Below are 18,532 nucleotides of genomic sequence, written 5' to 3'. Positions count from 1 at the left end.
GCCGTACGGTCACCTATCGCTGAGAAGAGAAGAAGAGAAAGTGAAGAGAAAGAGAAAGTGAAAGTGGGGTTCTGAAAGATAGGTTGCAGCTCGCCAACCTAGAGGCGTGAGGCCACCTCAGCCTGACATTTGCGGGGGTAACATGTGTTCTTCCAGCCCCCCCGTGGTGGCTGGCACAAATGACTCTAAATTGAAACTTTCCGCTTCCGGAATGAGCGACGTAAAAAACTTGAAGGCAGGGTGGGCGCGTCGCGCTGCCAAATGCCGTGCGTTAACTGCTAGTTCCGGGTCTTCGAACTGCGATCTATTAGCCCCGCGAGCATAAGTAGGACCTCGTGGCCTCCTACTCCGGCCAATCGCCATTGTGGCGTTTCGTAACGCTACACTACCCCCCTCCTCAAAAAGAAAAAGGAAAAGGTAACTCAGTTGCCTTTTACTTTTTACAAAAAAACGAAGATGAAGTCTTCACAAAAAAAAACGTCAAAATTTGATCACTGGAAAAGTTTTGGTTTCGCCACGAAAATGGCTTGTCGATATCTGCGCGTATCAAACGATTGAAAACTGAATCTCAATGTCAATTAGTACTTGAGTACTGCGGTATGATGTAGGTCAAGTCCGGTTAAATGTCATAATTTGGGGTTCTTAAATAAACTTTTCCTGAACAAACTCCACGGTAAAATTTTACTGTCGTCAACATTCCAAAGGAGGACAAAAGAATTAATCGAAAAATTGAACGGTACGAAAAAGTGAAATGCAAAGCTCGCTACGGTTCTTCGGCTTCTGCCAGAGATCCTCTGAATTCTTTCAAATCTTTCATGTGCCAAACACCTAGATCTGCGCGGTTCTCATCTTCGAGAGCGTACGCGAGTTTCGATAGTTTTCTCGTTATCGTGCACAGCACGTAGCGTGGCGCTAATTTTTGCGCAAAGTCTTTCGCAGCGCTGGAAAGTACTTTGTTGCGTTTCCAAACTTTGTCGCCTACAAAAAATTCAGCGTCGCGCTTCCGAAGATTGTACGAGCGTTCGTTGCGTTCGTGCGCTTTGTGAAGGTGCTGGGTTACATCCTGCAAGATGGTCTTGAGGTGTTCTAAATTTTTCGCGTGATCTTCGCGATCAGCTGTCGTCAAGGTTTCCGGATTTTCCGCTACTTTGCCGTAAAATTCACCGGTACAGGGTACTACCCTACCAAAATTGAGAAATGCTGGACTGAATCCGGTTACTTCGTTGACCGCTGTGCGAATCGCGTACCCGATCTTTGCCACCTCGGCATCCCACTTTTTGTGAGCGCCTTTGACGTAACTTCGTATGGCAGTGCCAACTGTGCGGTTGTATCGCTCCACAGGGTTGCTCTGAGGGTGATACTTGGCTGTGAACCAGATCTTTTGAACTTTGTAGTTCTCGCAAGTCTTTACAAATTCGTTTCCGACAAACTGCTTGCCGTTGTCGACCAAAATGAATTGCGGTACACCATACACAAGAAAAATTCCGTTCTCGATACATTCTGTAACTTTTGAGCTCGTAGCTTTTCGTAACGGAAATAGTACAACGTACTTCGTGAACCAATCTACGATCACTAAGAGATACGAATATCCTTTCGTGGACGTCGGTAATGGACCAATCAAGTCAACGGAAATCATTTGCCACGGAAACTGAACCTTTTTTTCTTTGCCCATAAGCCCTGCGCGAGCGGTGTTCGGTGCTTTTTGCTCATTGCAAACCTTGCAGTTTCGAACGTAACGAATGACGGAACGACGCATTTTCGGCCAAAAGTGATTGATGGATAACCTTGAAAGTGTCTTGTAGTACCCGAAATGAGCTGATGTCGGTGCATCATGACATGATTCTAAAATTTTTGTTCTTTGATTTCGCGGTACTAAAAGCTTCCACTCCGGGACGTTGCCGGGTAGTACAATTTTGTTCGGTACGAATCGATACACGAAACCGTTCTCGACTTTCCATGATGGATTTCTTTGAGGATTGGCGATTATGTTGTCGCGAAGTCGCGTGTACGACTCGTCCAAATCATTCAAGTTCACGCCGAGAAAGCTGTCAATGTCTACCGCAGCAATTTCTGCAGGTAGTCTCGATAGTGCGTCCGGTACTACATTGAGCTTGCCCTTACGATGGACCAAATCGAATGAAAATTGATTGAGCTTGACACTCCATCGCGCTAACTTGCCTGCTGGGTCCTTCATTCGGTTTAACCAGAGCAATGAATAATGGTCCGTCACGATCGTGAAATGGGTGCCCTCAACGTAAGGTCTGAACTTTTCCAACGCGAACAAAACGGCTAAACATTCTCGTTCCGTAACGCTATAATTTCGCTCGGCTTTTGTTAGCGAACGGCTGGCGTACGCGATCACTCTCTCATCTCCGTCTAAATCTTGCGTTAAAACTGCTCCTAGACCGGTGTTTGAAGCGTCAGTTTGGATCACGAAAGGTTTCGAGAAATCAGGACTTGACAATACGGGTGCTGAAACAAGTGCATCCTTGATTTTCTGAAAAGCTTCCTGATGAGCTTCAGGAGTCCACTCCGTTTTCTGTCGCTTTCGCTTTCCGGTAAGTAGCGCGTTTATCGGGGACATGAGGGTCGAAAAATGAGGGATGAAACGCCTATACCAAGAACACATGCCTACGAAACGTTTGATTTCGGTACTAGTCTTCGGGACTGGATAGCTCACCATGGCCGCTACTTTGTCTGGATCGGTACCTAGACCATGTTCATCGACAATGAAACCCAAATATTTCAAACTTGAGCGGAAAAGTTGACACTTTTTCGCATTCACGGTGAGTTTCGCGTCTCGAAGACGTCGTATCACCTCCCTCAAAACTTGTACGTGTTTCTCGAATGTCGGGGCGATAATGATTAGATCGTCCAGGTAAACAAAGACGTGAGGTTCTAGTTCAGGTCCGAAAATTCTGTCCATGAGACACTGCTGCCTCTGGGCTGCGTTTGTCAGTCCGAACGGTAATACGTTAAAATGAAAAAGACCTCTGCCGGGAATCGCAAAAGCTGTCTTCGGTCTAGACTCTGAATCTAACGGGATTTGCCAAAAAGCGTTCTTGAGATCGATCGAACTGATGTACTTTGCTCCTCGCAACATACTGAGAATCCTGTCGACACGCGGTAATGGGTAACTGTCACGTTTTGTCACGGCATTGAGCCTGCGACCGTCAAAGCAAAGTCGGTATTCACCGGAAGATTTCTTTACTAACAAAATTGGAGAAGACCACGGACTGTCAGAAGGCGATATGACATTGTTCTCGAGCATGCGGTCAATTTCTTTGTTGACTTCCGCAAGCATGTACGGAGACCACCAATACGGACGTTGTTTGATCGGCAATGCTTCTCCCGTGTCGATTGTGACTGTCATTTTGTGTGTCCTCCCTAACTTTCCGTCGTTGCTCAACAAATCTAAATTTTTCCGGATGATCTCGGTGATCTCATGCCGATCCGCGCCACACTCCGTCACCGCGTCACATTCTGGTACTCTTACGATATCCGACGCAACTTCAATTTTGTGACCCGCGAAATCTATCTTGAGTCCGAATAATCTACAAAAGTCGCACCCTAATATGACGCTATGCTGAAGATCTGGCACGTAGTAGACACGAATTCGCCGTCTCGACGAGTCTAACACTGCTTCTAGTTCGATAGCTTTGGTTACCGGATGTTGTTTTCCGTCGGCAGTTCTGATGGTTTTTAGCCGAGATGGGAAAGTTTTTCCACCTGCGCGAAAATGAATTAAATCGGCTCCTTTTCCACCAACTATAGTGCAATTCGAACCGGAATCCACGAGTCCTTCAGTTTCCTTATTGTTTAGACGCAGTCTGATAAATGGCCTATTGTCATTGGTTTTGCTGACGAAAATGGAAGCGGAATTTGCCCGAGAAGGCTTGCAAAACTCTTTGACTTCGTCTAACCAAGCGTTCCACTGGGTGTCCGTACGTTTCGCGATGATCGATGCGTTTACATCGGCCTTGGGATGTTTTAGGAACGTAGCACGGCCGCAAGTCTGCCGCGTCCCTACTGCGCGTTTCCCGACGGATTACACTTTTTGCAGGTCGCCAAGGTGACGTCTGGCTCCCCACAACGGTAGCAAAACTGCTTTCTTTTCAGTCGACAGTTCATGAACGAATGATTCGGCTGTTGACAATTCCAGCACTTGAACGACCTGGAGGACGAACTCGCGGGTTCACTCCGTCTGGCTGAATTGCCTGAGGGTTCCTTCACGACGATGGCGCGTGGACTCGCTTTCGCGGGTTCGCTCGCCCGAACATATGCCAACTCTGGCTCCAACACGCAAGATGACTTGGGTGCAGCGCGATGTTTCTGCCGCAAAGCCGATAACTCCTCCACTTTTTTGCACAACTTAATCAACTCCGGTACGGTGACAACTTCGGTGATGCTAAGCTGGTTAAGGTAACATGGAAGCAAATTCCTCCGAATCGTCTTTACCTTGGTTATCTCCGCCGGTGGTCGACTAAGTCTAGCAAAAAGCGTCTCCATAACCGCAACGTAAATGGTTATCGACTCGCTTTTGCCCTGAAGCCTGCCCTTGATTTCGTCCCACAACAATTCATCGAAATCCGGTGGAAGAAATTCCTGTTTCAACAACTGAACCACTTCGTCCCAATCGCTCAATCTGCTCCGAACAGAACGATACCAAATCAGCGCTTTGCCGCTAAAGAGATCAATGGCCGCGTTAAAAAGGTCCCTGTTGGTTGCGTTTCGCGCTACCGACAGTTCCTCTACCCGTTCCAAGAACTGGTTCACCGTCATTCCATTTTCCTCCCCGTTGAAAGATACGCCCCAGGTGTGAATTGGCACTAGTTTCGGTTCCGGAGATCTCGCGTGAGGGTGCACGTAAATGGGAGTAGTCGCGACGACTGGTGGCGCTTCCACCGTAACCGGGCTCGCTTCTGCTGCCTTGTCGTGAAGATCAGCTTCGAGCAACAAACATGTCGCGTACGCCTCATTTCTATACTCCGCATCTCGCTCGCGTCTCATTCGCCGAATGCGAAATGAAAGGTGCGTTAGACGGGTCTTCAACCGTTTGAAGATCATGTCTTCCGCCGTTCCTTCAAATTCTGTCAAAATCGTGCGTATGCTCTCAAGGGTGTCCTCAATGGCCTGGACCTCGGTGTCGTGATCATACTCTGCGTCATGAAGTGACAGAAAGTATTCGTCCGGTCGACCTAGTTCTTTGGACAGAGCTCTCGCTAACAGTTTCCTCTTATCGTCCTGGTTTCGGCTAGTCGTGATGCCGCGTATACGCAATTCATACGTCAGCTCGTCAGCTAGTAAATGCTTGACCTTGAATTGTTCGTCCATTTTGACGAAGACTCACCGCGATTCCACGGGTCGGTAACGCAATAAAAACGCCGGTCAAAACACTACCAAAAAACAGCGCGCAACACGATAGTCGATTCCGAGAAAAGGTTTTTGTCGTCGAGGGTACAAGATAAGACCGCTACTCAAACAATGAATTCGCCGCTAAATTTCCGCTTCTCATTAACACACAATCAAAAAATTCAACTTTCAATAAACCTTTACCAACTCCCTTTGCTCCGATTGAAAAAAGTGACTGAGCCTCAATGAAGATGAACGATAAACGAAAATTTGTGGTTGCTCCAAAAAATCGAGCCCCACGTTCTGGGCGTCAAAATTTGTGTGACCAAAAGTTGGCCAGTGACAGCTCCGGGCTCCCAGGGGGTTTTTCGGGGCAGAGGGCGTGGGTTCGGATTTTTAAAAAATGGGCGCCAGGCAGCTATTGTCTTGAGCTGGTTGTTGCTTGTCCAGCTGCCGGGACAAGTGCTCAGATCTTACTCGTCGAAGGTAAGTAAAAGCAAACGCTTTCTGATCGTTAAACAAATTTTGGTTTATTCGGTTACTGCAAAATTATCCACAGAACAGTATTTGGTGGTTCGGTACTGGTTCACACGAATGCGATAATGGTTCGCTTGTAACTACTAGATGAAAATTGAAAGATGCGGAACCAGTACTTTTTGGTGGCCTTAATATCTACTTTGGTCGCAACCAGAAAAGCTTTTCTTTCACATGTGACCGAATCTTAAACTAAACATGATATTCTTCGACGAAATAAAAGATGTTTTGATTCCTGATGAGGAACCTCCCGAACTTAGACTTCCTTCTGATCGAGCTAATTATTAAATGTAAACTTAATGAAACCCAAGGTCAAGATTGGGGTGTCACCTTGACAAAAAATTAAAATTGATCCTGATAGGAAAGTTTAAATCGGTGAAGTTCCGAAACGTTAAATTTGACTGAAATTTCTTTAAGTTGACACTGGAGATTGAATGAAAAGGTTCTTACAAAAAAATTCTAAACATTTGCAAAGTTTCAAAAAATTTAGTGAACATACAAAAATTATGAAAGCGAGAAGCGAGAAATTCGAGGCGTTCCTAAATTTTGCAATGCCGCGGTAAAAAAATATGGCGACTTAGCTTTATGACGGGTCTGTTGTCTCCTCGAATAGCGTCCTTTTGACTTGCGGTGTGACCTTGGCGATACGGTGCTCAAAATAAACGATCGCCTCTGCGAACGATGTTCTCCAAAATGGTCGCCTCTGCGAACGATCTGGCTACGAATCGCCCTGCGAACGATCTGGCTACGAATCGCCCTGCGAACGATCTGGCTACGAATCGCCCTGCGAACGATCTGGCTACGAATCGCCCTGCGAACGATCTGGCTACGAATCGCCCTGCGAACGACCCCTAACGAATTGTCGTTAGTGTTGTGAAAATCGGAAGATTCGGTAATTACCTTTCAGCGAAAAAGGGGGTTCTTGGCGCTAAATCGAAGTCCTTCCGGCACTCCTTTACTCAAAAATTTTCGGTACTCTAAAGTTGCGATACGGTACTGGATCAATTCATCCAAACGGGATTGACTCTAAACTGGATCGAACCACCCCTAATACATGGTCTTAGTGAAATGAATTCAAAATTGAACGATAATTACCTCTATAGTGCGAGGGGTCACTCGACCACGAACTCTAAAAGGCGCTTCGCTGGCGTCGCTTCGACGGCTCTCGACGAAGTGTCCGACTTCCTCATTTTTAATCTCGGTACCGCAGTCCCATAAATCGCGAAAATCGTCACGCGCGCGATTCTCGACCTTATTCAGTTGTGCTATAAGGCGGGCTGCGCTTGCGTGGTACTGCGCAATCAAAAATGTGCATTTCCGGTGGTACTACACGTGCGCGTGTCATGACAGGTGGACCGTCATGGCGTCGGTTTGTTTACCTCGAAATTATACCGAGCGGGAGAATTCAGATTTTGGACGGTATTGTGTCGGTAAGTCGTGCACGTCTATCCTGATGTTAATTGCCGTAACTCGCAGGTCAAAAAAAAAGGACAGGAAGAAAGATGGGGTTGAAAAGAAGGAGATGACTTTCCGGCAAGTTACTAAAGAGGAAAAGGGACCCAACATTGCCGTACGGTCACCTATCGCTGAGAAGAGAAGAAGAGAAAGTGAAGAGAAAGAGAAAGTGAAAGTGGGGTTCTGAAAGATAGGTTGCAGCTCGCCAACCTAGAGGCGTGAGGCCACCTCAGCCTGACATTTGCGGGGGTAACATGTGTTCTTCCAGCCCCCCCGTGGTGGCTGGCACAAATGACTCTAAATTGAAACTTTCCGCTTCCGGAATGAGCGACGTAAAAAACTTGAAGGCAGGGTGGGCGCGTCGCGCTGCCAAATGCCGTGCGTTAACTGCTAGTTCCGGGTCTTCGAACTGCGATCTATTAGCCCCGCGAGCATAAGTAGGACCTCGTGGCCTCCTACTCCGGCCAATCGCCATTGTGGCGTTTCGTAACGCTACAAAACACTCGTGTGTCAGGACTGCTCGAAAAAATTTCCGGCAATATATCTGTCCCTTGGTATATTATATATGAAAATTAATTATCCGAGTATACAGAGAGTAAAGAAACATGTTCCTAATTTATGGGAATGTAATAAAAATGCTTCTGCCGGATGTTGAAATCATTGTAATTGAATTTTTTTTACAATTAATACATCTGGGATCTTGAGTGTGCCACACCATTGTCCTGATATTGTTCCTTGATCCTTGGGAGAAAAGAGCTACAAGGACGGCGTTTTGAAACTAAAATTAATGGAATGGAGGATTGAGGGGCCATTGTGAAAAAACTTAAAAAAAATGTTTGAAATAGTGGTATAATACTGTAGGGTGATTATACAGCCTGTAATCAAAATACACGTAAGTACTGAATACTCCCGCATCAATGGAAAAATATGTGTTTTTTGAAGAAAGTAAGAATACGCGAACAAATGACATTAATTAAAGTACGTATCTTGCCAGATCGTTTCTTTATTTTTCGTTTGGAATTATTTTGATAAACTTTTTTACTCATTCCTACTACTATTTTTGTTATTTATCTTATTGGAATTTTGAAAAAAAGGCAAAAGTTGAATGTCATCATCTATTTCTACACTACTACTCTACTACATATTATTTTACAATTCATACATCATTATAAAATTGTCTTCTTAGAAGATGATCAATTTTCCAATGAGGTCAGCCAAGTACGCACATTCGTCTTTGGCTGGCAAGTTTCCAATCGATGGCTTGTCACTATCTTCCGGAATTGGCTTTACTTCTAAATCGGGGATCGGTATGGGTGGTGTGTCTGGTTGGATTGGTATTGGTGGTTCAACTTCTAGTCCGGGAGATTCGACTCCGGGGATTGGTACTGGTTTGACTCCTGGTTGGATTGGTACTGGATCAACTTCGATTCCAGGGGTTTCGATTCCGGGGATTGGTACAGGTTTGACTCCCGGTTGGATTGGAATAGGGTCAACTTCAATTCCGGGGGTTTCGATTTCTGGAAGTGGTACAGGTTTGACTCCTGGTTGAATTGGAATTGGGTCAACCTCAATTCCGGGGGTCTCGATTTCTGGAAGTGGGACTGGTTTCACACCTGGTTGGATCGGTACTGGATCTACTTCTAGTCCGGGTGTTTCGATTCCGGGGATTGGGACAGGTTTGACTCCGGGTTGAATTGGAACTGGGTCAACTTCAATTCCAGGAGTTTCGATCTCTGGAAGTGGTACCGGTTTTACTCCTGGTTGGATTGGTATTGGGTCAACTTCGATTCCGGGGGTTTCGATTTCTGGAAGTGGTACAGGTTTGACTCCTGGTTGGATTGGTACTGGATCAACTTCAATTCCGGGGGTTTCAATTTCTGGAAGTGGGACTGGTTTCACACCTGGTTGGATTGGTACTGGATCTACTTCTAGTCCGGGTGTTTCGATTCCGGGGATTGGGACAGGTTTGACTCCTGGTTGAATTGGAATAGGGTCAACTTCGATTCCGGGGGTTTCGATTTCTGGAAGTGGTACAGGTTTGACTCCTGGTTGAATTGGGATTGGGTCGACTTCAAGTTCGGGTGTTTCAGTTTCTGGAAAATATTCTCCTCCGGGGATTGCTTGGGGTGGTGTTTCTGGTTGGATTGGTATTTCTGGATCAACTTCTAGTCCGGGAGATTCGACTCCGGGGATTGGTACGGGTTTGACTCCTGGTTGGATTGGTACTGGATCAACTTCAATTCCGGGGGTTTCGATTCCGGGGATAGGTACGGGTTTGACTCCTGGTTGGATTGGTACTGGATCAACTTCAATTCCGGGGGTTTCGATTCCGGGGATAGGTACGGGTTTGACTCCTGGTTGGATTGGTACTGGATCAACTTCAATTCCAGGGGTTTCGATTCCGGGGATTGGTACGGGTTTGACTCCTGGTTGGATTGGTATTGGGTCAACTTCGATTCCGGGGGTTTCGATTTCTGGAAGTGGTACAGGTTTGACTCCGGGTTGGATTGGTACTGGATCTACTTCTAGTCCGGGTGTTTCGATTCCGGGGATTGGGACAGGTTTGACTCCTGGTTGGATTGGTACTGGATCAACTTCAATTCCGGGGGTTTCGATTCCGGGGATTGGTACAGGTTTGACTCCGGGTTGAATTGGGACTGGGTCAACTTCAATTCCGGGAGTTTCGATTTCTGGAAGTGGTACCGGTTTGACTCCTGGTTGAATTGGGACAGGGTCGACTTCAATCCCTGGAGTTTCGATTTCCGGGATTGGAACTGGCCTGGTTCCTGGTTGGATGGGAATTTGAGCAGGAAGGACAACCACAGATCGTGATTGCAATCCTGTTGATTTTGTAATTGTTAAATATTGAATGAAATATTGAAAATATATTTTTCTTACCTGGGATTAGTGCCAGAGCGGCACACAACAGCACTATTGACTTCATCTTGGGTAGGAGATGTCAACACTTGAACTGATGCCTTCTTTGGTTCAGAACCTGATTATATATACAATTTTATTTAAGCCCTAATAAAATAATAATATTTTAATTACCGATTAGTTCGATAAAACTAAGACTAGAGACGACAGTTAATTTATCTAATAATAATAAATAATACATTTCGATTTGTTTATTCCTATCCAATAATATCAGTAACCCAAGTGCCTATGCATCCATAAAAACGAACTATTTTAACAGTCACTGTGCCTAACATAGTTAAATGAAGATTTAGTAAAGTATAATTTTTCTTGTTTTTAAAAATTTCCATTGTTTTAATTTTTGTGTTTTTGGATGACTCAATCTTGGTTGTTGTTGTATGAAGATTTTAATTCAGAATTTTTGTCTGCTGTTATATTAGGTAATGAAAGTTCGACACTACAGTATAATAAGAAACATGCATAAAATAATAATTGATGCAAAAAGTACACAGAGTAGTATTTTTCCTCCTGAATGAGAAGTTTTGGCAGTTCCATGAGTTCCATACATTTTTTTTTCTACTAATATTTGCAATTAAAAAAACAATCAACTTCAAAACACAAATCGAAAAGGTGACGTTTCTGAAATCAAGATCGCGAAGCAACTTCAATTTTGTTGTCAATGCAGACTTGTAGAGAGTTGAATGAGCAACAACTTATAAAGATTGATCTTCCTCTTGTTTAACAATACGATTCAGGTAAAAATTGAAAACATGAGTTTTTTCGAATAATGTTTTGAAAATGTACAAGACAAAAATATCTTGGGAACTAACTTTTTTCGATATCTTCAAGACAAATCCTATTTTTGAATTGTTTTAGCAGTTGCGATTGCCCTAGTAAAATTTTGCTAAATCAGTAAATTAAAAATCTTGCCATATACTCGTTGTGCGACCTTTTTGGAACGCAAGGTAGATATCAAGGTATATTTAAGGTTTCGTGAAATAATCCAATGGATATTCAAAACCTTTTGCTATATTGGAACTGAACTAGCAACGAAAATCTGAATTTCATGGAATTTTTGTCTTTCATTTTAATGCCTTTTTTTTCTCTTGAAGTAATTTTTTCAGTCACCAAGTAGGTAAATCTGTTTCTAATCATATATCCTCAGAATTCTACTCTGTGAGGTTTTTTTATTGTACAGTTTAATGCTTTTTATCAGCTCATAAGATTAGTTCAAAAGAAAGTGTAATAGCAGTTATCTAAACAGGAAATATTTTGATTGTCTAAAGCTAAAGTAAAGTAAGAATTGCGTGGTTATTATACCGGGTGTTATGGAATAAATTTAACCACAAATTGGACTCGTTAAAATAAAAAATAATCATTTTTCCCTAAAATTCATACCCGCTCATGTGTTCATTGATTAGGAAGCATGAAACAAAATCACTCAATTAAAATACTCGAATGAAAAACAGTAAAAACTGTTTGTAAGACCTAATTTTCTTATCCACTTTTTTTCAATTTCACGAAAACTTTTTGCTTTGACAATTTTACGAGTTGAATTTGGGCATTTTAATTCTGGTTAGGCCCGAGAGCTTTAGCTCGAGGGTTAAACCTTTAAATAAAAATTCCCAAATATTAACGAGTAAAATTGTCTAAAGCAAAAATGTTTAAGTGAAAATTGGGAAATTGATCAGATAAAAAATTAAGTCGTGTTATTTTTGGCAAGATTAATTCCAGAATACAAACTTTAACGTGAAGTATTTATTTGTAATGCCTACAGTTATTAAAAACACAATTATTAAATACAATTAGAGAATCTGACTCGAGTATCAAAAACATTTTTGATTGGATGAAAGCAAGCGCTCTGATTGGTTGAACACGCAGGTTTGATGTATGTGGGAATTAATCTACGATAACTCTCTCCTGCATGTTGAAATCATTGTAATCGATTTTTTTCCACAATAAATGCATCTGGCATCTAGTGTGTGCCACACGCCACCCATTGTCCTGATATTGTTCCTTGCTCCGTGGACGGAAGGAGCTACAAGGACGGCATTTTGAAACTAAAATTAATGGAGTGAAGGATTGAGAGGCCATTGTGAAACAATGGTTTGCTTCACATATTTTATTGGTGGCAGCAACGGTGTCATCATACTCTACAGTGATTATATAGAATGTGTTAGAATGATTAATTCTTAATTTTTGTTGAACTAGCCTCGTATTTTGAGATCAGGGTCCTATTTTATCTACTAGTAGAGGTAAGAGTTGTAATCCTTGGAAACAAAACTGGCTGTTGGAATGTTCCATAACAAATTTTGCTCGGATTGTTTAATGTTTTTGCAACGATTCACTATTTTATTGTGTGATTTATCCGAATAAACTTGCTGCTTGACGCTGATCAATACTTTACTTTTTGCAAATTAAAAAAAAAATGTAGTACCGTGCTGTGGGTAGTGAACTGGTCCAGAACTGTCCAGAAATGTAAAATAGGCTTTACATTATTAACCTCAATTTTACCGTTTGCGACGATTTTGATTGACATGCGATTGACGTGAACAGAAAATAAATTTCAAAATTTGATTTTTGAATCTCACGTTGACAATAAAGAGTGATTTACATCGCAATTTTTTCAAGTGACAGAAAAATGGTGCCCGAAATTCCGAGTCCCTAACTGTACAACAATCCTAGTTTATTAAAAAAAAATGCTAAACCAGCCTTAACAAGTCATAATTGATATAATAAATAAATTATTATCACTGTGGTTTGCTGATAAAGTGAGAATTATGAAATCCCAGAGTCCGAATTATTAAATATTTTTTGAAAAAGTCTAATAAAACACTTTCAGTGAGTTACCAGTATATTAGAAAAAAATATATTTTTATCGCCATGACCTTTGTATACTTTTTTTTCGTTAAGAAAGAAAATACGTAAATTAAAATTCAACAACATTTATTTTCTAAAAATCAACTATTTACAATTCAAATAACAGAGTTTAAAAATAGGCGGTCAACTTGGCCATCAAACCAGACAAGAATGAGGGTTGGTCACCTTGTGGTTGTGTTTGCACTGGAATTGGAACTGGTTTGATTCCTGGCTGAATAGGCACTGGGAGGACCTCAATTCCTGGAGTTTCAATTTCAGGGATTGGTACTGGTTTTACGCCTGGTTGAATTGGCACGGGGTCGATTTCGATTCCGGGAGTTTCGATTTCTGGAAGTGGTACCGGTTTGACTCCTGGTTGAATTGGGATTGGGTCAACTTCAATTCCGGGGGTTTCGATTTCTGGAAGTGGCACCGGCTTGACTCCTGGTTGAATTGGGATTGGGTCAACTTCGATTCCGGGGGTTTCGATTTCTGGAAGTGGTACCGGTTTGACTCCTGGTTGGATTGGAATTGGGTCAACTTCGATTCCGGGGGTTTCGATTTCTGGAAGTGGTACCGGTTTGACTCCTGGTTGGATTGGAATTGGGTCAACTTCGATTCCGGGGGTTTCGATTTCTGGAAGTGGTACAGGTTTGACTCCTGGTTGGATTGGTATTGGGTCAACTTCGATTCCGGGGGTTTCGATTTCTGGAAGTGGTACCGGTTTGACTCCTGGTTGAATGGGGATTGGGTCAACTTCAATTCCGGGAGTTTCGATTTCTGGAAGTGGTACAGGTTTGACTCCTGGTTGGATTGGTATTGGGTCAACTTCGATTCCTGGAGTTTCGATTTCTGGAAGTGGCACCGGCTTGACTCCTGGTTGAATTGGGATTGGGTCAACTTCGATTCCGGGGGTTTCGATTTCTGGAAGTGGTACCGGCTTGACTCCTGGTTGAATTGGGACTGGGTCAACTTCGATTCCGGGGGTTTCGATTTCTGGAAGTGGCACAGGTTTCACTCCTGGTTGAATGGGGATTGGGTCAACTTCAATTCCGGGAGTTTCGATTTCTGGAAGTGGTACAGGTTTGACTCCTGGTTGGATTGGTATTGGGTCAACTTCGATTCCTGGAGTTTCGATTTCTGGAAGTGGCACCGGCTTGACTCCTGGTTGAATTGGGATTGGGTCAACTTCGATTCCGGGGGTTTCGATTTCTGGAAGTGGTACCGGCTTGACTCCTGGTTGAATTGGGACTGGGTCAACTTCGATTCCGGGGGTTTCGATTTCTGGAAGTGGCACAGGTTTCACTCCTGGTTGAATGGGGATTGGGTCAACTTCAATTCCGGGAGTTTCGATTTCTGGAAGTGGTACAGGTTTGACTCCTGGTTGGATTGGTATTGGGTCAACTTCGATTCCTGGAGTTTCGATTTCTGGAAGTGGCACCGGCTTGACTCCTGGTTGAATTGGGATTGGGTCAACTTCGATTCCGGGGGTTTCGATCTCTGGAAGTGGTACGGGCTTGACTCCTGGTTGAATTGGGATTGGGTCAACTTCAATTCCGGGGGTTTCGATTTCTGGAAGTGGTACAGGTTTGACTCCTGGTTGAATTGGGATTGGGTCAACTTCGATTCCGGGGGTTTCGATTTCTGGAAGTGGCACCGGCTTGACTCCTGGTTGAATTGGGATTGGGTCAACTTCGATTCCGGGGGTTTCGATTTCTGGAAGTGGTACAGGTTTGACTCCTGGTTGGATTGGTATTGGGTCAACTTCGATTCCGGGGGTTTCGATTTCTGGAAGTGGTACCGGTTTGACTCCTGGTTGAATGGGGATTGGGTCAACTTCAATTCCGGGAGTTTCGATTTCTGGAAGTGGTACAGGTTTGACTCCTGGTTGGATTGGTATTGGGTCAACTTCGATTCCTGGAGTTTCGATTTCTGGAAGTGGCACCGGCTTGACTCCTGGTTGAATTGGGATTGGGTCAACTTCGATTCCGGGGGTTTCGATTTCTGGAAGTGGTACCGGCTTGACTCCTGGTTGAATTGGGACTGGGTCAACTTCGATTCCGGGGGTTTCGATTTCTGGAAGTGGCACAGGTTTCACTCCTGGTTGAATTGGGATTGGGTCAACTTCGATTCCGGGGGTTTCGATCTCTGGAAGTGGTACAGGTTTGACTCCTGGTTGGATTGGAATTGGGTCAACTTCGATTCCGGGGGTTTCGATTTCTGGAAGTGGTACAGGTTTGACTCCTGGTTGGATTGGAATTGGGTCAACTTCGATTCCGGGGGTTTCGATTTCTGGAAGTGGTACCGGTTTGACTCCTGGTTGAATTGGGATTGGGTCAACTTCGATTCCGGGGGTTTCGATTTCTGGAAGCGGTACAGGTTTGACTCCTGGTTGGATTGGGACAGGGTCAACTTCAATTCCGGGGGTTTCGATTTCTGGAAGTGGTACTGGTTTGACTCCTGGTTGAATTGGAACTGGGTCAACCTCAATTCCGGGGGTCTCGATTTCTGGAAGTGGGACTGGTTTCACACCTGGTTGGATTGGTACTGGATCAACTTCAATTCCGGGGGTTTCGATTCCGGGGATTGGTACAGGTTTGACTCCGGGTTGAATTGGGACTGGGTCAACTTCAATTCCTGGAGTTTCAATTTCCGGGATTGGAACTGGCCTGGTTCCTGGTTTGATGGGAATTTGAGCAGGAAGGACAACCGCAGATCGTGATTGCAATCCTGTTGATTTTGTAATTGTTAAATATTGAATAAAATATTGAAAATATATTTTTCTTACCTGGGATTAGTGCCAGAGCGGCACACAACAGCACTATTGACTTCATCTTGGGTAGGCGATGTCAACACTTGAACTGATGCCTTCTTTGATTCAGAACCTGATTATATATACAATTTTATTTAAGCCCTAATAAAATAATATTATTGTAAATACCGATTAGTTCGATAAAAACTAAGACTGGAGACGACAGTTAATTGATCTAATAATAATAAAACACATTTCGTTTTATTTATTTGTATACAATAATATCAGTAACCCAAGTGTCGATGCATCCATAAACACTGCTATTTACGGCTTTTTTAGTTTCCCACATAATTAAAATTGAACTTATGATGATTGTTAAGTGATCAGCAAAATTTGAACACAACAGTCACTGTGCCCAACATAGTTAACTGAAGATTGTTTTGATTTTTGTATTTTTGGATGGGTTAATTTTGGTTGTTGTATGAAGATTTTAATTCAGAATTTCTGTATGCTGATCTTCCTCTTGTTTAACAGGAAGATTCAGGTAAAAATTGAAAACATGAGCTTTTTCGGATAAAGATCCGAAAATTTACAAGACAAAAATATCTTGGGAACTAACTTTTTTCGATATCCTCAAGACAAACGCTATTTTTGAATTTTTTAGCAGCTGTGATTGCCCTAGTAAAATTTTTGCTAAATCAGTTAATAAAGTGTTGCCATATAGTGCTATTTTTTTCGCATGCAAATTGTATGTAGGTATCAAGGTATATTTAAGGTTTCGTGGAATAATTCAATGGATATTCAAAACATTCTGCAGTTTTGTTTTTATATTTTGCTATATTGGAATTGAACTAGCAATGAAAATCTGAATTACCTAGACATTTTTTCTTTTGATTTTAATGTTTTTTTGCTTTTGTAGTATATTTTTCAGTCATTAGGTAAATCTGTTTCTAATCATGTATCCTCAGAATTCTACTCTGTGAGGTTTTCTTATTGTACAGTTTAAAGCTTTTTATCAGTTCATAAGATTAGTTCAAAAGAAAGTGTAATATCAGTTATCTAAATAGAAGAAATTTTGATTGTCTAAATAAAATAGGAATTGCATTATACCGGGTGTTATGGAAGTCTATGTAATAAATTTAACACCAATAGGACTCGTTAAAATAAACTTTTTTTTTTATTTATCATTTTTTTCGCAAAATTTTCAAAACAGTTAAATTTAAATTAATTTGAACCTTAAAATTCATATCCGGTCATGTGTTTAGACATTCATTGTTACGAAGCATGACACAAAATCACTCGATTAAAATACATACTCGAATGAAAAACAGTAAACATTTTTTGTGTTATGGAACAGCGGTCGTTCTTTCTTCAAAAAAACTCTTATTTATCGAAGGTAAAATAACAAGACCTAATTTTTTTTATCTGATAAATTTTTCAGTTTCAGGAAAACTTTTTGCTTTGGCAATTTTACGAGTTGAATTTGGTCATTTTTATTTTGGTTAGGGCCGAGAGCTTTAGCTCGAGGGTTTAACCTTTGAATAAAAATGTCCAAATATCAACGAGGCAGGACATAATTTGTAATGCCTATCACAATCCTAGTTTATTAAAAAATATACAGGCTGTTTGATAAAAAACGCCTCAACTCATAACTTTTTTATTTATTATCCGATTTCAATGAACAAAAAAACCAAAGATATGGTTTTTCATGCGCTACGAAGCAGCCATAAAATTTTATTTTTTTGGTGTTATTTTCAGTAGCTACCGATAGTCAACTTTTTTTTTTTTTAAATGGACACATGTAGTTTTTTAGGCTTAGTCTGGTAAAGTATTTTTTTCTGAATCTAATAGTGTATTAAAAGTTATCGTTTGGTCCATAGCTGACTGAAAAAAAAATAAAACAATTTTTAATTGTGGTTCAGCTTATTATGAAATTTTCGAGTGTGCCGTGAAAAACAATTGGAATACAAATAGCCACAAATATCAAGTGTAAGTTTAAAAATCTTCAGGTGCAATCTTGATTAGTTTTAATATTATTTTCTTGGAAAACATGAATAATAATAATAATTATTATTTTTTCTATTAAATTTTTGTTTTTGACTAATTACAATTTAATAGAAAAAATAATAATAATTGATGATTACATCAATTATTATTATTTTTTCTATTAAATTTTTGTTTTTGACTAATTACGATTTTTATTACACTCGAACATAAAATAATAGTCAAATGACTGCTATCCTGCATGACTGACAATGTTATTTTATACTTAAATAAAAAAAAATTAAAAAAGCAGATGAAAATTTCTAAGCTGACGTTTAGATGACATTCATCCTACTTTGTATTCCGATTGTTTTTCACGGCACTCTTAAAAATTTTATAATAAGCTGAACCACAATTAAAAATTGTTTTATTTTTTTTTCAGTCAGCTATGGACCAAACGATAACTTTCAATACATCATTAGATTCAGAAAAAAAAACCTTACCAGACCAAGCCTAAAAAACTACATGTCTATTTAAAAAAAAAAGTTGACTATCGTTAGCTATTGAAGATAACGCCAAAAAAAATATATTTTATGGCTGTTTTGTAGCGCTTGAAAAACCATATCTTTGATTTTTTTGTTCATTGAAGTCGGGTCATTAATAAAAAAGTTATGGGTTGAG

At 41.5% G+C, this 18,532-nt stretch overlaps 3 protein-coding genes across 4 annotated transcripts in view; 1 reads left to right on the top strand and 2 right to left on the bottom strand.

Annotated features, from left to right (window-relative positions):
• cutlet (chromosome transmission fidelity protein 18 homolog) overlaps positions 1–18,532 on the top strand; it is a 53,811-nt gene that overhangs the window by 21,089 nt on the left and 14,190 nt on the right. The window lies entirely within an intron of this gene.
• On the bottom strand, positions 8,443–10,384 carry LOC138138208 (uncharacterized). Its single transcript, XM_069058004.1, has 2 exons — positions 10,240–10,384; positions 8,443–10,181 (listed from the first exon to the last, which is right to left on the bottom strand). The coding sequence occupies exons 1-2, from the start codon at positions 10,283–10,285 to the stop codon at positions 8,524–8,526; spliced, it is 1,704 nt and encodes a 567-aa protein (XP_068914105.1). The 5' UTR covers positions 10,286–10,384; the 3' UTR covers positions 8,443–8,523.
• On the bottom strand, positions 13,187–16,030 carry LOC138138205 (uncharacterized). The gene is made up of 2 exons (XM_069057997.1): positions 15,905–16,030; positions 13,187–15,846 (listed from the first exon to the last, which is right to left on the bottom strand). Exons 1-2 carry the CDS (start codon positions 15,948–15,950, stop codon positions 13,247–13,249), a joined length of 2,646 nt encoding a protein of 881 aa, XP_068914098.1. The 5' UTR covers positions 15,951–16,030; the 3' UTR covers positions 13,187–13,246.

The sequence above is a fragment of the Tenebrio molitor genome, chromosome 9 (assembly GCF_963966145.1).
Source record: "Tenebrio molitor chromosome 9, icTenMoli1.1, whole genome shotgun sequence".
NCBI lineage: Eukaryota > Metazoa > Arthropoda > Insecta > Coleoptera > Tenebrionidae > Tenebrio > Tenebrio molitor.
The sequence above is the reverse complement of the archived record's forward strand: the minus strand, read 5'-3'. Positions and strand labels throughout refer to the sequence as shown.

Excerpts from the sequence above, each read along its gene's own strand:
- LOC138138208 (XM_069058004.1), bottom strand. The coding sequence starts at position 10,285 with ATGAAGTCAATAGTGCTGTTGTGTGCCGCTCTGGCACTAATCCCAG. Across the intron at positions 10,182-10,239 it reads CGCTCTGGCACTAATCCCAG|GATTGCAATCACGATCTGTG; the intron begins GTAAGAAAAATA and ends CAAAATCAACAG.
- LOC138138205 (XM_069057997.1), bottom strand. The coding sequence starts at position 15,950 with ATGAAGTCAATAGTGCTGTTGTGTGCCGCTCTGGCACTAATCCCAG. Across the intron at positions 15,847-15,904 it reads CGCTCTGGCACTAATCCCAG|GATTGCAATCACGATCTGCG; the intron begins GTAAGAAAAATA and ends CAAAATCAACAG.